This window comes from Antechinus flavipes, chromosome 2, assembly GCF_016432865.1.
Source record: "Antechinus flavipes isolate AdamAnt ecotype Samford, QLD, Australia chromosome 2, AdamAnt_v2, whole genome shotgun sequence".
NCBI classification, from domain to species: Eukaryota; Metazoa; Chordata; class Mammalia; order Dasyuromorphia; family Dasyuridae; genus Antechinus; species Antechinus flavipes.
In genome coordinates this window covers 58720760-58735224 of record NC_067399.1, presented here as the reverse complement: position 1 = coordinate 58735224, position 14465 = coordinate 58720760, and the positions used below count along the sequence as shown (strand labels likewise).

General features: G+C 45.5%; 1 protein-coding gene across 1 annotated transcript in view; it reads left to right on the top strand.

The window, feature by feature from the left end:
• The window catches only part of NECAB2 (N-terminal EF-hand calcium binding protein 2), a 48615-nt gene extending 40182 nt beyond the window's left edge, over window positions 1-8433 (top strand). Inside the window, exons 11-13 of the mRNA XM_051974936.1 lie at window positions 643-720; window positions 6792-6883; window positions 7554-8433. Coding sequence (XP_051830896.1) covers window positions 643-720; window positions 6792-6883; window positions 7554-7582 — 199 coding nt within the window. The 3' untranslated portion in view covers window positions 7583-8433. The remainder of the gene's footprint in view (window positions 1-642; window positions 721-6791; window positions 6884-7553) is intronic.
• Window positions 8434-14465: the final 6032 nt, after the last annotated feature.

The following is a 14465-nucleotide window of genomic DNA, read 5'->3' as shown; positions in this document are numbered from 1 at the left end:
GGAAGGTGGGAAATGGCTAGGTAACAATGAAGGGCTTTTAAAGCTCGTGGATTCTCTTTTTGATCCTGAAAGTTAGTTTCAAATGCTTTGTGTGAACCTTTTTGTGAATCAATGGTCACTTAATATTTTTGAGCCTCAATTTCCTCACTTGTAATACGGATATAGTAATACTTTTACTCTCTATCCCTCTATGCCCCAAGGAAAGCATTTGGTAAACCTTGATGTGCTAAATGAGAATAGTCATTATCCTAATCCTATCCATTGACCCTATTGAAATCCCAGTGGAAAAGGGCTGGGGAGATCCCTTCTAACTATAGTACACTGTCACAAGGAACCTCAGGGATGTTTCCAGAAAAAAAGCAGATTTACTGACCCAAAGCTAGGAAGGGTAACTTGCATAAGTGGAGTCAGGCTCCAAAAAAGTTTCACGACAGGTTCAAATCTTGGATTAAATTTAATGAGATGATATTTAATGCAAACAAATGTAAATCTGATACTCAGGTTCAAAAATCAATTTCCCGTTTACAAAATAAAGGAAGTATGGCCAAGGGAGATAGCCAAGGTTTGAACCCAACTCTTCTAATCCCAGTTCTGTTTCTCTTTGGAACTCCCCTCCCTCACCCTCTCTTCTCTCTCCTTCAGCATCACTGCCGTGAGACTCTCTGATGGCTTCACCTTCGTTGTCTATGAGTTCTGGGAGACTGATGAGGAACAGAAGAGGTAGGACCAAGTCCATTTCCAGTATATGACTTTGATTACTTGGGAGCCGCAGCCAGCTCAGTGAGACTTCCTAAAGAAGGGGATAAATTCCTAGCCTCGAGACTTTGTTGCACAGTTGATTCTGCTGTCTTTATGGAGAATCTGGTGTTTTTCTTTCTATCTGTCTTCCTTCCTTCCTTTCTTTCTCTATCTTTCTTTTCTTCCTTCCTTTCTCACTTTCTCCCTCTCTCCTTCCTTCCTTCTCTTTCTCTTGAATTCTCTGTGTGTCTCTGTGTATATGTTTATCTCTTTCTCTCTCTTTTTTTCTCTCTCTCTGTATATCTCTCTTTTCCTTCCTTCTTTTCTTCCTTCCTTTTTTTCTTCCTTCCTTCCTTTAATTCCTTCCTTCCTTCCTTCCTTCCTTCCTTCCTTCCTTCCTTCCTTCCTTCCTTCCTTCTTTTTTTCCTTTCCTTCTTTATTTCTCTGGGAGCTACTTGAGGTCCATCTGGCCACCAGCACCCACTGCACCAGTGACTCCACAGTGGAAACACTGCTCCAGGGAAGAGGGATATCTCTGTTCCTTACAGTGTCTAAGCACTTCTGCCAGAGAATCAGTTCTTTGAAGGGGAAGGGAAGGTCCTATCCTTTTGGGAAGGGGAGGGGTGGTTACCCAGTGCAGCCTTGCCCCCCAGGGATGGAAGGCAGACTTAGGAGCCTGAAGAACCTGACATGCCTCTTTCTCCCTTGGGGACTTCCTAGAAACCAGGAATTGATGGTGTCTAAGAAATGTCTGACCTTCCAATGGGATCAGTGAAGGCCCTAGGGAGGAATGAGGGGATATTCCCACATCATCCATCCTCCTCGAGGAGGCTAGGTGGAATAATAGATAAAGTCATGGCCCTGCAGTCAGGAAGACCTGAATTCAAAACCTGTCTTGGGCATTCCCTTAGTTGGATGAGCCTGGGCAAATCCTCATCCTTTCTCATCTGGAAAATGGGGAAATCTTGGCAGCTGCTTCAGCCATGAGGATCTAGTGAGATAATATACTTAAAGCACTTGGCCAACCTTGCAGCCCCATAGAAATGCTTGTTATTCATCCTACAATCCACTAAATAAGGGGAAAGTGAGAGGGGGAGAAGGTGAGGGATTTATTTTTTTCAATGATCAGAGCTTCCAGCTCTCTGCTGACAGTAGTAATGATGATAAGGAGATGATTTCAGATCCAGTGGATAGAAATCTGGCTCCAGGCCTAGGGAAGACTGGATTCAAATTCTACCTCTCTCAGTCTGATCTAGCCTGGCTGTGTGATCCCCACCAAGTTACTTGCTGGGTACTGCTCTTTATCCCTAATAACAATCACATTTTCCTCTCACTTTAAGGCTTACAAAGTGCTTTCCTCACATTACCCCTGCCAGACTTTGCATAGTTAGAAGATTTGGTCAGGAAGACCTGAGCTTGAGTACTGCCTCATATACTGACTAACTGTGTGACCCTGGGCAAGTCAGTTAACTTGTCTGCCTCAGTTTCCTCATCTGTAAAATGAAGATAATAACACCTACTCCCAGAATTGTTGTGAGAATAAAATGAGCATTTGAAAAATTTAAATGTTCATTTATTATTATATTATATATTTATTACATATGGTAATATGTTGTTATTATATATAAATATTAATATATTTATATAAATATTAGAGATTATATCAATGCTATCTATCATTATTATTATCATAGAGCAAGTGTTATCCCTATTTTGCAAGCTTTGAATAGTGCTGACTTGCTCTGGTCACAGAGCTAGTAGAAAAATTTAAACTCGGGTCTTCTGACTATATTGGTGCTAATAGACCAAATGGTTATTCTTCTCTGTATAAAAAAAGTCTTCTTCCCAGTAAATCCAGTGTAATTTTAGTTAATCTGAAGGGTTTGTTCTAGCATCTAAACATGTTTACTCAATGTGTATATTTCCCTCCCCAAAGTTCAGGTTCCTCATTTGTAATGTGAGGCCATTAGACAAGTCCCTTCTAGTTCCCTTCCCTCCTGTGAGGCCATTAGAGAAGTCCCTTCCCTCCTGGGGCCAGGATCTCAGATTCCCCTCAATACAATAATCTCCAGATATTTTCCATTCTCTCACAGAATCATGGAGTCTCAGAGTTGCTGAACAAGATTCCCTGTCCCTTCAACATTCCCAACAAGTTGTTCGAAGACCTCCTTGGAAGGGGAGCCCTCCCAGCCCAAGGCTGCTTTCGGGCAGCTCTAACATTTGGGAGCTTTCTTCTTGCATTCTTTGTTTCCCTCCAGCTTCCTTCCCTGCTCTTGATTCTGCCTTTCGGGGCCGATTTCTCTTGACCTGTCAGGAGGTAGCTTTCGTGTCCCTCCCCTGAGTCCTCATTTCTCCAATCTAACCACTTTCTTCAGCTGCTTCCCCTCTGGCCAGAAGCCCTTCATTTATGTCCTTCTGTGATTTTCTGCTTTTGAATTCTTCCTCCTTCCCCTTTGACAAAGTATTCTTTATGGCACTGCCTCCGTGAGCTTTATCTCCGGACATCCCTGAGGATGGAGGGCTCTCTTGCCCTCGTTTTACAGAAGGGGCTGCAAACAGGTGAGTCCCACAAGGAGAGAAGCCAGAGCCAGCCCTTGGTAGTTCAGAGACCTTGGTTTCCCTGAGGTCACGCCATCTGCCTTCCTCGAGTCTGAGCCAAGATCCCTGGGATGGCCCAGTGGGTTCCTGGGCATCGGCTGCGGGTATCCAGAAAGTCAGATCCCAAGCCCAGTGGTGGATGCCCTTTGAAATGTGTGTGGTTGAGATAAGATAAGATGGGCTGAAGTCGGGCTGAGTTAAGTGTACTGTTGATGTTGATGAAGAATTTTTCTACTTGAAATCCCCATCTTCCATTAACTCAAGTGAGATGAAGAAATGAGATAAAGACACTGAAAAGTACACTGCATTGCATAAGCTTAAATAGGCTCAGGCTTTTAACTCTCTGGGGTCTCTCACACAAGCATTTTCTAAACGATCCCAACAATTCAGAACTTCCAGGGGCTGTAGGCACTGAGGAAAGAAATGTCCAGAGGAAGGTCCAAGTGAAATGTGGGGTCCCAAGACTGATCTTGTGCTCAGAGCAATGTCAGGTAGAAAAGGAAAGGGAGAAGGGCTTACTCCCCACCTAAGTCAGGGTCATTCAAAAAATCTGAATGCTAACCTTGATGTTGTCACTTATTAACTGCTACTTAACTCCCTTCCCCGACTTCAGTTTCCTTATCTGTAAAATGAAGAGCTTGGTTTAGAAGAGGGCATTTTAACCTTTATGAATATATATATCCAGGACCCCTTTGGAGGCTGAGAAGGTCTGGGGACCCCCCTCTCAGAGTCAGATTTTTAAATGCATAAAGTAAAATAAATGGGTTACAAAGGAAACCAAGCATATTGAAAACTATATAATGTCCTATTATATATTTTACATATTATAATATATAATATAAAATATATTAATGAAGCATGTCATAATACAGTAATATCTAATATAACAAAAATTACATCATTATGACATAACAACATGTTATTTAATATGGCATGATATAACAAGTGCAGGACCCCTGGGCTAACTGGTCTCTAAGGTTATTTGGTGACCACCGCTGGGGAGATGTGGTGGGTTCCGCCTGAGAGCTGCCTTGCTGAGTCTTCTCTTGTTCTGTAGAGCAAAGAGGAAAGGCTGCTTTCCCTTCCAGACTGTCTTTAATCACAGATGGACTCTGCAGGCACAGCTGCTGCACTTCCTGGGAGAGTAAAACTCTCAGCCAAGTCCTGGTATAGAAGGCAGCTAGCTGGTACAGAGCCCTGGGCCAGTGTTCAAATCCCATCTACTTACTAGCGGTCGGATCCTGGACGTTTATCCCAGTTTTTTAATCTGTTTTCCTCATCTGGAAAATGAGCTGGAGAAGGAAATGGCAAATCATTCTAGCATCTTTGCCAAGAAAACTCCAAATGGAGCAACAAAGGGTTGGATGTGACTGGACAATACAACAGCCCCGGGATACGGCCTCCCCAGCCCCTGCACCTGAAGTCACACCTGAGGCCCGGTGGTCTAGCCCCAGGAGGGATGTATGTGGGCGGGTGAAGCATTTGAGTGATGGGTGGAAGAGGCTGGATGACGTTTCTAAACCCCATCCACCCAACCTCAAACACTTACGGAGCTCAAGGGGATCCCAAACCCCACCATTTTACAGATGAGGAACCCTTTAGTGGCTAACTAGCCGTTCTCTGCCTTTGGGATAGTCCTCTTGGATATTATTACTCTTCTTCCCTCAGGAATCTCTGGATTTAAACTGTCAAACTCTGCAAAATGTCAGTGTGGTATTATTTTAGCCAGTGACAGAGTTACACAGATCCCCAACTGTTCTGACTTGTCCAAAGTCACACAGCTCCCGAGTATCAGTGACCAGAGTCTCATCCCTCTGTTTTAGAGAGAGGGAAACTGAGGCCCAGAGAGGGAAGACCTGAGTAAGTAGCAGAGTCCAAGATTTCAACTCAGATCTCCTGGCTAAATATCCGGTGTTTTTCTCCACTATACCCTACACCAGACTGCCTCTTAGTGATAGAAAGCTTCTAGAGAGATTTGTAAAAAGTACAACTCTAAAATTAAACTAAGCATTAAAATTAAGAATGGATTAAATTTAAATTAGGACTCTAAAGAATCAATTGAGATTCCTTCTCAAGGTGGGCACTCGCTCCGCTGATCACACTTCCCATACTACCTTATTCTAGTCCAGTTCCCATGGACAACCCTGCATGGAGGTTCTACCCAGTGTGTTGGGTCAGGGCCTCCTTCTCCAGCTCTCCTGAGGGTTCACAGACTCCTGGGTTCCCCGTCTAGCATTTCTCCCTTTCACCCTCTGGCTGGCCCTCTCTGGTCAGTCACATCCGACCCCATTTCTGCCCTTGGTCAGCCTCTTCCTGCCTACCCCACGTCTTCATAGCCTTGGGGGTCTGGGTCTTCCAAGTTCCCGTGTTTCACCACACACAGCCATTCGGCTTCCCCAGAAGAATATAGGTTGAAATGATGGTCTCTGGTGACCGGGAGCAGGGGGATCTCTGGAAGGACCCCGCTCTTTTCTTGAATGCAGCCCAGCCCCACCGACCTCTTCTTATCAGTCCCCCTTTTCCATCTGCACTATTCCTAAACAATCAACTGGGTGATGTAATTTGGGTAAGTGGGTCAGGGAAGCACTAAGTGTTTAGAAATCAGGAAAGAGTGGATCCCTTTAAATGAATGATATTTGCAGAAGCAAGCTAGGTAGTGCAGTGGATAGCTCTCTGGGCTTGGAACGGGGAAGCCCCATCTTCCTGGGTTCAAATCCAGCATCAGACACTTCCTAGCTGTAGGACCCTGGGCAAGTCACCTCACCCTGTTTCCTCATCTGTAAAATGAGAAGGAAATGACAAATTATTCCAGTATTTTTGCCAAGAAAACCCCAGACGGTGTCACCAAGAATGGGAAATGACTGAACAACAGCCAGCTGTCATGCGTAAGAACTGTGGTCTCTGCCCTCAATTCTAGTTGAGAACACCAGGGGAACCCAAAAAAGATCTATTAAAGAGCCGGCGCTGAAGTGGTCAGGAAACTCTGTAATGGGATCGCAGACTGAGGTCTTCTCATGGGGCTGAAGGAAGGGTCTAGCTGAGAAACAGATGGACAGAGAGAGGGAGAAACAAAGAGGGAAGGAAAGGGCAGGGGAGATAGAAAGAAGAAACAAGGGGAGAGAAATACAGGCAAATGAAAGGACTGGGAATCGGGAGCCTTGGGTTTTAATCTTAATAAGCTACAAATTTAAGTAAATCATGGTCCTACATCTGTAATAGAGGGGGAATATCTACAGCTCCTTCTAGCTCTAGTATTCAGCAATTTTTATTTCAAGTGAGTTTCCCCGGGCCACATAGAAAGCCAGAGGCAAAGCTAGCCATCAGTGATCCTCGCATCTCCAAGCCATTTCCTGGGAATGTTTTCAGGACCCCAGACCCTTGGATCCATGCTAAGGATGGATTAAAAAGATCTAACCTCTCTCTTCCCTTTCCCTCAATCTCTACTTGGGCTGCAGGCACCTGCAAAGCCCGGTCTGCAAAGCTTTCCGGCATGTGAAAGTGGATACTCTGATCCAACCTGAAGCTGTCTCCAGCATCTCAGTGCCAGGTAAGGGCTAGGGCTGCAGGGAATACCCGGTCCCCAGAAGGGGTGCTGAGAGGACATTTTGACCTGGGGAGGGGAGAAGATAGCTTGGAGTATTCATTCAAACTATCATTAATGTAGCTCTGATCTTTCACATATAGGCTATAGCTCCTAATATAGATGAGGGAAAAAATTTTTAAAGAATAATCATTGGAAAACATTCAAAGACCAGGAAAAAGTTGAGAAATCTTTGTAGAAAGGGGATTGATTTGAACCTCTGAGCCTTCCTGATCTAAGTGTTCAGATTTCTAAATTGATAAAAACAAAAATAAAGTTATAAAAACCAAAAAAAATCAGAACTCTGGATCAGTGAAATTGTTCAAACACTTGTCTTGGGATGAGTGGTTCTGGCTTTGCGTGGGGGGTGGGACCATCACCATCACTTTGTGGCCCACGGGCCTCCCTTCTCCACAGACGGATCAGTACTTTTAAAGCAGTTCTCTGGAGGTGATACCTCAACCCAAAAGAGGGACTCTAATGTTAAGAATCTCAGACAGGAGCTTATTGATGGAAGGTCCTTTGGGAGTTGGGACCCTTCCAGTTATAAATTTTATCCAACCTTTCACTTTTCCCCAGGGCAGTGAGCAAGAGATTCAAATGTCACATTTTCTCACCTTTTTAATTCCCTTTGTAGCTGCTTGGTGCACGCTGAATCAAGACTGATCCGGCCCTCCTAACGGACTCAGAATGTCAGGCCGGGGCTTGGCCCCTCATTATCAAGGACCGTGTGTCTTTTCTAAGAACCTTGTTACAAGTGCTGTCTTTTCAATATCCTTCTAAACAGGAATGTATTTTCTTGTTGTTTGAAGTGAAGGAAACAAATCCCTCTCCCTCCCACCTGCCCCATACCCACCCATCATATTGCACCTCCCGGCTCCACTTTCCCTCTGTTACTGTCAGAGTCTGTTTACTTTAAGGCCTGATAAAGTTTGGGGCCTTGAAGGAGGCAGAACCAACCAAGATCTTTCCAGATCAAGCAAGAAGCACAATCCTCCCCCTGACAGTACGGGTCCCGGCAGGGCCGCCCCTCCGAGCATCCACCATTGGCCCAGTGACAAAGCAGCTACATCCCCATCAGCCCCACGAAGTCCCCTCACTTTCCGGTTCCCCACGGCCACAGACCCCTCCTTCCCTTCTGCTTCCCCCCAGCCTTCCACCCCCCTCGATGCCCATGATTCATTTCCTTCGCTTTGAAAAATCATGCATGATCACTCAGCCTTCGTGTGCTTTCTCAGGCTGCCCTCCCAGCCTCGGCTCCCTAACAGATTCATTTATTTATTTATCGGTGTGCTATTTTCTCCTGTGGTATCTCAGACTAAAGCAGGGACACGGGCCCTTTAGGCTGTTCACTAGCCGTTCTCTGCCTGTGGGATAGTCCTGTTGGATATTATTACTCTTCTTCCCTTAGGAGCCACGAGCCTCTAGATTTAAACTGTAGAACTCTGCAAAATGTCAGTACAGTATTTTAGCCAATGTTTACTATTAGGTGACGAATAAACTCTGGTTGAGGAACAGCTGGGATTCCGTGTGTTTCCTTTCCGACTCCTGGGACTCCCGGCATCTCATCCCTGAGCATTTTATCCCAAATATGGGATTTTTAGTGTGGGTTGAAATGATTGAGCACATGGCAGGAAACATAAAGATGATCTGAGCCGGGAAAACACCCCATTTAGAAGTAAAGCCTGAATTCAAATCCGAAATCTTCCACCACGTGGGTGATATGGGACATGTCACTATCCCCAGTTAGATCTCAGTTTCCTCATCTGCAAAATGAGAGGATCAGTCTAGGTCTGGAGACCTTCTCTAATCCCTATGAACATGAAAGATGAGGAACTGTAAACACAAAAGGAGACAGGGCTTTGTTTTCTTTGATTATACATATTTATTACAAGGATTTAGGGAATGGGGGGAATTAATGGGAAGGAGAAACAATAAAAATTCACTGAAAAAAATAATTAAAAACTAAATTCTACACATATCCTGAAGAGATGCTTCCCCCTCTCCCTGCAGTTCTCTCCTATGGTCCTTTTATAAAATGCACCCTTTCCCCAGAAGGAACATAAGCCCGTTGAAAGCTGGGGCTACTGCTCGTTCCTCCTTGTTTCCTCGGCACCTGGAAGAGTGCCTGGCTCCAGCAGATGTTTAATAAAGGCTATCGATTCAAACACTTGTCCAGGGCCTGGCAAGGAGGAGCTTCTCCTAATTCTGACTATTGAATTACTTCAAACCAGGTGGCCGCAGGGCTCGGGTCTTTTGAAGATGAAAGGCCTCTGGCATCCGGATCCACCCTTGTGCCTCGAACAGCCAGCCCACTGAGCTTCAGTCGGGATTCCTAATGTGAAAGAGTTGTAGCAGCTAAATGGTAGACCCCTAAAGCCGGGGGGGAACTCCACAAGGCCGTCAGAGATTTAGGTTCTGCATTGCTATGTTCAAGTCATTCACATCCCTGAGCCTCGGTTTTTTTTAATCTGGAAAATGGGTGTTTTACAGTTCCATTTGTTCAGGGATGAACAGTGAGCATCTACACCCAGAGAGAACTGTGGGAACTGAGTGTGGTTCACAACATAGCATTCTCTCTCTTTTTGTTGTTGCTTGTTTGCATTTTATTTTTCTTCTTCTTCTTCTTCTTCTTCTTCTTCTTCTTCTTCTTCTTCTTCTTCTTCTTCTTCTTCTTCTTCTTCTTCTTCTTCTTCTTCTCTTCTCTTCTTCTTCTTCTTCTTCTTCTTCTTCTTCTTCTTCTTCTTCTTCTTCTTCTTCTTCTCTTCTTCTTCTTCTTCTTCTTCTTCTTCTTCTTCTTCTTCTTCTTCTTCTTTTTACTGGTTTTATTTGATTTTTCTTGTGCAGCACAATATTTGTATAAATACGTAAGCATACATTGGATTTAACCATGTTTAACATATATTGGACTATTTGCCATCTAGGGGAGGGCGTGGGGAAAGGGGAGGAAATTGGAACGCAAGGTTTTGCTAATGTTGAAGAATCCACATGTATGTTTTGAAAAATAAAAAGCTTTAATTAAAAAAAAATTTAAAGGGTGTTTTAGATGAGGAAAAAACAACCTAAGTTCTAATTTCTTTGGTACTCTAGGTATCGAATATTCTTTATAGCTCTAACATTTTATGGCTCTAAACACTACGTCCTGATGGCTCTCAAACCCATCTTCCTACAAATAGCACCAACCACAAAAAAAGCCTGCCTAGTTTTCACCTACTGAATAATTTCTTCTTCAGGAACCGTATTCCAAAAAACTGGGGCCAAGCCAGGAACAAAAAAATGACCTACAGCTTTTAGCACCAGGCTTTCCAGCAGGGCAACATATGACATTGAAGGCAGTGTAACACAATAGAGAATCAACAAGCATTTAAGTACCTACTATGTGCCAATCACTATGCTAAATAGAGAATCAGTCAACAAGCATTTAAGTACCTACTATGTGCCATGCTAAGTAGAAAATCAGTCAATAAGTATTTATTGAGTACCTACTATGTGCCAGTCACTATGCTAAGTAGAAAATCAGTCAACAAGCATTTATTAAGTACCTACTATGTACAATCACTATGCTAAGTTCTGGAAAGGGAAGAAAGCTCAGTTGCTGCTCTCAAGGAGATCACATTCAAATGAGAAAGATGATCTATAAAAACTGGTGACCCTTAATCCGAGAGGGGAAGGAACTGGCCGACTTTGGAGTCGGGATGATGGACTCCCATCAGACATTTGCCGGCCATCTGCGCCCCATCCCATGCAGACCACTCATCCTCCCAAGCCTCCCTGTCCCCCTTGTCACTAAGGCCAGACAGAGGCGTGTGATGGGCAGACTTTGAAGCTGCCATTCTGTCGATGTCAGGGCAAAGTAAAAGGCGGAGGGGCGCAGGCGACCCCCTGTGAGAAGCCCTGCTCCAGCGCTGGGCGCCAGGGCCAGGGTCCCGAGCCCGAGGCAGCCCATAACAGCCCGCGGCCCCTGTTTCTCTATCAGTACGCCGCAGACGGAAGGCGCTTCTTCTGACCCAAGCCCCAAGTTAATGCTCGCGATGGCACCGAGTCTGAGCCAATAGTTGGTGAAGAAAGGATAATGAGCAATGTGGGAGGATGAACAAAGCTGGGTTTGAGATCAAATGCATTTTTAATGGGATCTCTTGAGTCCCTTTTCAAATCAAGGAGCACTTGGGGGTTTTGCTTCAGTGACTCTGGGGACAGATGGCGTTTTCCAATTAAGCAAATTCTCTGTCATTCTTTGTCACATCTCCTTTCGCACGGAGGACTTTGGGTCTTGAACTCCCCCCAATCCAAAGACAGGAACACCCTCCTCCGCGAAGGGTCCCCCAAACTCTACTTGAACACTCGGGTGATGGATTCGCTTGCTGTTCAGTGTTCGATGGCCCCGGTGAGAATTTCCTTCCTTAGGCCAAGATCTGCCTTCCCGATCCTAGCTCGGCCCTCTGAAATTATAGCCTCCGAGAGGCAGATTAGCCCAGTGCTTCTAGGGTCAGAAACCTGAGTTCTAGCTGCAAATCTGAACACCTGTGACCATGGACAAGTCATTTTTATATCAGTTTCCTTATCTTAAAATCCACTGTACCTCCTGGCTCTGCTGAGAGTAAACAGAGTGTGTGTTAGAATATTACCATTAGGGAAAGGTGATTTCTCTGGTCTAGGAAACTCCCGGGGGAGAAAGATCCCTCTCTCAGGGCAAGTCATACACCTTCTCTCCAGGCTTTAGAGGTGAGAGAGCAGCACGGAGCATCCCGACACAGTCCCTGCCCAGCTCCCACCGCCGGATGCACTGGAACCGAACCCCCCTGGCTCTCTGTCTATGTGGCCCCGGATGCCCCTTACTGACGAGTGGAGCCCTTCTCAGCACTACGACAATCCTCAGGGCAGGGGAACTGCTCAGCCAGGGCTCCCCATCCTATATTTATGACCTCGCTTGTTTTTCTCAGACTTAAGTGTAGGATTTGACATTTCTTTGTTCCATTTCACTCTCCTGATTTAGCTCAGTGCTTTCACCACCTTTTGGATCCTGATTCTGACATCCACCATGTTCAGGTGCCAGCCGCAAGTCTGACAAGTGCTGCCTTTGCCTTTCATCTAACTCCCCGGTTTGAAAATGCTGGACAAGACCAGGCTAAGGTGGTACAGCAGGATCCGGTGGAAGGGACGTGGATTCAGAGCTCGGCTCTGCTGTGACGCTGGGCAAATTCTCTGGGCTTGTTTTCTCATCTGTTAAAAGGGAGGGTTGGACCTGGGCATCTGAGGTACCTTCCAAGTTAAGATCTTTCAGTTCTAAGTATTGTCACCTTGCCAGTGGACATCTGTTCCCCCATCTCCTGACTCCTATATCAGAGAGAGAAGCAAGCAGCCCTAGTCCTTGCCAGTACCACACGGGGACCCTTGGCCCTACCTCCTCGTGTTGCCCTGGCTCATGGCTCCTACAATTATTCCATTTCTCTCTCATTTTTAATATCTTCCCATCTATTGACTCATTCCTCTTGCCCCACTTGACCCTAATATCCCCGAGAGACTTTGCTGTATCTTTCTTTATTCCCTTTCCTGACTCAACTCTTAGGAAAAATTGCTGTCTATTCTCATTGCTGCTGCTTCTCCTCTCACTCCCATTACAGCACTTTGCAATCTGGCTTCTGACCTCATCATTCAGCTAAAATTGCTCTCTCCATAGTTACCAATGATTTCTCAATTGCCACTTGTTCTCCATCCTCATTCCTCACGACCTCTCTGTAACACACCCCGGGCCATCTTTTCTCCAACTGCCTGCAGGCCAGGAGCAAAGACCATTCCCCAGGGGCTTATTTTTGTTTGTTTGTTTCACAATCTCCAGCCTACGGGTCTCAATATTTGAATTAATGAGAGTCTGTTATTTCAGAAGAGGGCCAGCCATTGTTTCCTCCCTCCCCCCCCCCCCCCCAATCACGTTGTTTAATCATTTCATTTGTGTCCATTTCTTCACGGCCCCATTTGGGTTTTCTTGCCAAAGATGTTGGGCTGCTCTGCCATTTTCTTCTCTAGCTCACATAAGGAACTGAAGCAAATGGATAAATGACATACCCAAGGTCACACAGTAGGTCTCTGAGGCTGGATTTGAGCTAAAGAAGATGGATTTTCCTCACTCCAGGTCCAGGATTCTACCCACTGCCCCACCAAGCTGCTTCCCTTTCCCTTTCTGGAACAATAATCAAATCAATACTGTTAATGCTCCTGGAAAAGGGTGTGTCAGTTTCCCCCCCTTGCTTTATCAGTCTGATCAGTCAGTCAATAAACATCTATTAAGCACCTACTATATGCTAATCACCAACAATATGTGGTGTCTCCTCCCATGAAAGGTAAGCTCCTTGGGGACAGGGAACTGCCTTTGTTTTTATCTTAGTATCCCAGTGCTCAGAAACACATTTTCATTTATCACTGAACCACCCTCTGCTGGATACTCTCTCCTGTCTGGGTTTTTGAGTTTTCGCTCTCCTTGGCTTTCCTCTGAGCTGTTCAATGGCTCCTTTGCTAGATCATCCACAGCCTGCCCTCTAACTCTGGCTGCTCTGTCCGGGGCCTTTTTATCTCTCTCTATTTTTTACTTTACAACTCCCATGGATTCATTTATCTTGCTGAGTACGACTCCCAGCTCTACACACCAGTGCTGCTCTTCTCCTAACCTTCCCTTCTTCATCACTGGATTATCTCAAACCGGAGGAGCCGCAGGCATCTCAAACTCCTCAGATCTGAAACTCTATTCTTTCCTCCCAGATCCATTCCTCTTCCATCTTCCTTCTTTCTTTCAAGGACTCCACCATTCTTCTGGTCTTCCAGGCTCTCAACCTTGGAATCTTCTTTTTATCCCTCTCCATTCTCCCCCATATGCAATAAATTGACAAATCACTTCAGTTCTATCATCACAAGTGTTCATATGCACTTCCCTTCCCTCCACTCAATCACCTTCCCCTTTTCTTCTCCTATACACACAGACACAGAGAAAGAGAGAAAGAAAGCAAAGGAGAGAGAGGAAAGGGGAGAGGAAGGGAGAGAGGGAAGGAGGGAGAAAGAGAGAGGGAAGAGGGGGAAGGAGGGAGGGGGAAGGCGAGGGAGGGAGAGACAGACAGAGAAACAGATGGGGAGGGAGGGAGGGAGAAAAGGAAGAAAGGAGGGAGAGAGAGAAGGAACAAGGGAGGAAAAGACAAATAGAAAGAGAGAGAGAGAAGGGAGGAGGAGGAAAAGACAGATGGAGACAAGACAGAAACAGAGAGAGAGAGAGGAGGGAGGGGGAAGGGAGGGGGAGGAAAAGACAGATGGAGACAAGACAGATAGAAAGAGAGAGAGAGAGAAAGAGAGAGAGAGAGAGAGAGAGAGAGGAAGGGAAGGAGGGAGAAAGAGAGAGGGAAGAGGGGGAAGGAGGGAGGGGGAAGGCGAGGGAGGGAGAGACAGACAGAGAAACAGATGAGGAGGGAGGGAGGGAGAAAAGGAAGAAAGAAGGAAGAGAGAGAAGGAACGAGGGAGGGAAAGGGAGGGGGAGGAAAAGACAGATGGAGACAAGACAGAAACAGAG